At 42.2% G+C, this 761-nt stretch overlaps 1 protein-coding gene across 1 annotated transcript; it reads left to right on the top strand.

The window, feature by feature from the left end:
* Positions 1 to 8: 8 nt before the first annotated feature.
* On the top strand, positions 9 to 664 carry LOC107196333 (olfactory receptor 8J2-like; the record flags this gene model as incomplete). Its single annotated transcript, XM_015596402.1, is given in 2 exon segments — positions 9 to 441; positions 444 to 664. Coding segments are annotated over 2 exon segments (654 nt in total), but the record flags the coding sequence as incomplete, so codon positions are not given.
* Positions 665 to 761: the final 97 nt, after the last annotated feature.

Genomic DNA, 761 nt, shown 5'->3' with positions numbered 1-761 from the left:
AAGAAACCATATCCTACTATGGATGTGCAGCCCAGGTGGGTGGATTCTTAGTTTGTATCGTGGCCGAGGTTTTCATGCTGGTTGCAATGGCTTATGACCGCTACGTGGCTATTTGCAATTCCCTGTGCTACATGGTGGTGGTGTCTCCACAGATCTGCCTTCTGCTGGTGTCCCTCACGTACTTCCACAGTCTGACCACAGCACTCACTGTCTCTTCCTGTGTATTCTCTGTGTCCTATTGCTCTTCCAATGTAATCAACCATTTTTACTGTGATAACATCCATTTGTTGCCATTGTCCTGTTCTGATATTTACATTCCAGAAACAGCTGTGTTTGCCTTTTCAAAGACCAATTTGTTTTTCTCTATGATTATTGTTCTAATATCCTACTTCAACATCATCCTTGCCATTTTGAGGATACGTTCCTCAGAGGGGCAACGAAAGGCTTTTCCAACTGTGCGTCTCACGTGACGGCTGTCACTGTGTTCTACGGGACTCTTCTCTTCATGTATTTGCAACCGAAGACCAACCACTCATTAGATACAGATAAAATGGCCTGGGTCTTCTACATGCTAGTGATATCAATGCTGAATCCCCTCATTTACAGCCTAAAGAATAAGGATGTGAAGGACGCATTGAAGAGATTCTTGGATAACCCATGTTAATCAATCAAACCCAAGTCAGTTTAAAACTACAGTTATCATCATTTAAGGATTTCCTTTTGTTCCTGAAAATCCTGCTGTTAAGTGAAGAGTCAATAAA

Source organism: Pteropus alecto, unplaced genomic scaffold (genome assembly GCF_000325575.1).
Source record: "Pteropus alecto unplaced genomic scaffold, ASM32557v1 Scaffold7279, whole genome shotgun sequence".
NCBI classification, from domain to species: Eukaryota; Metazoa; Chordata; class Mammalia; order Chiroptera; family Pteropodidae; genus Pteropus; species Pteropus alecto.
The sequence above is the reverse complement of the archived record's forward strand: the minus strand, read 5'-3'. Positions and strand labels throughout refer to the sequence as shown.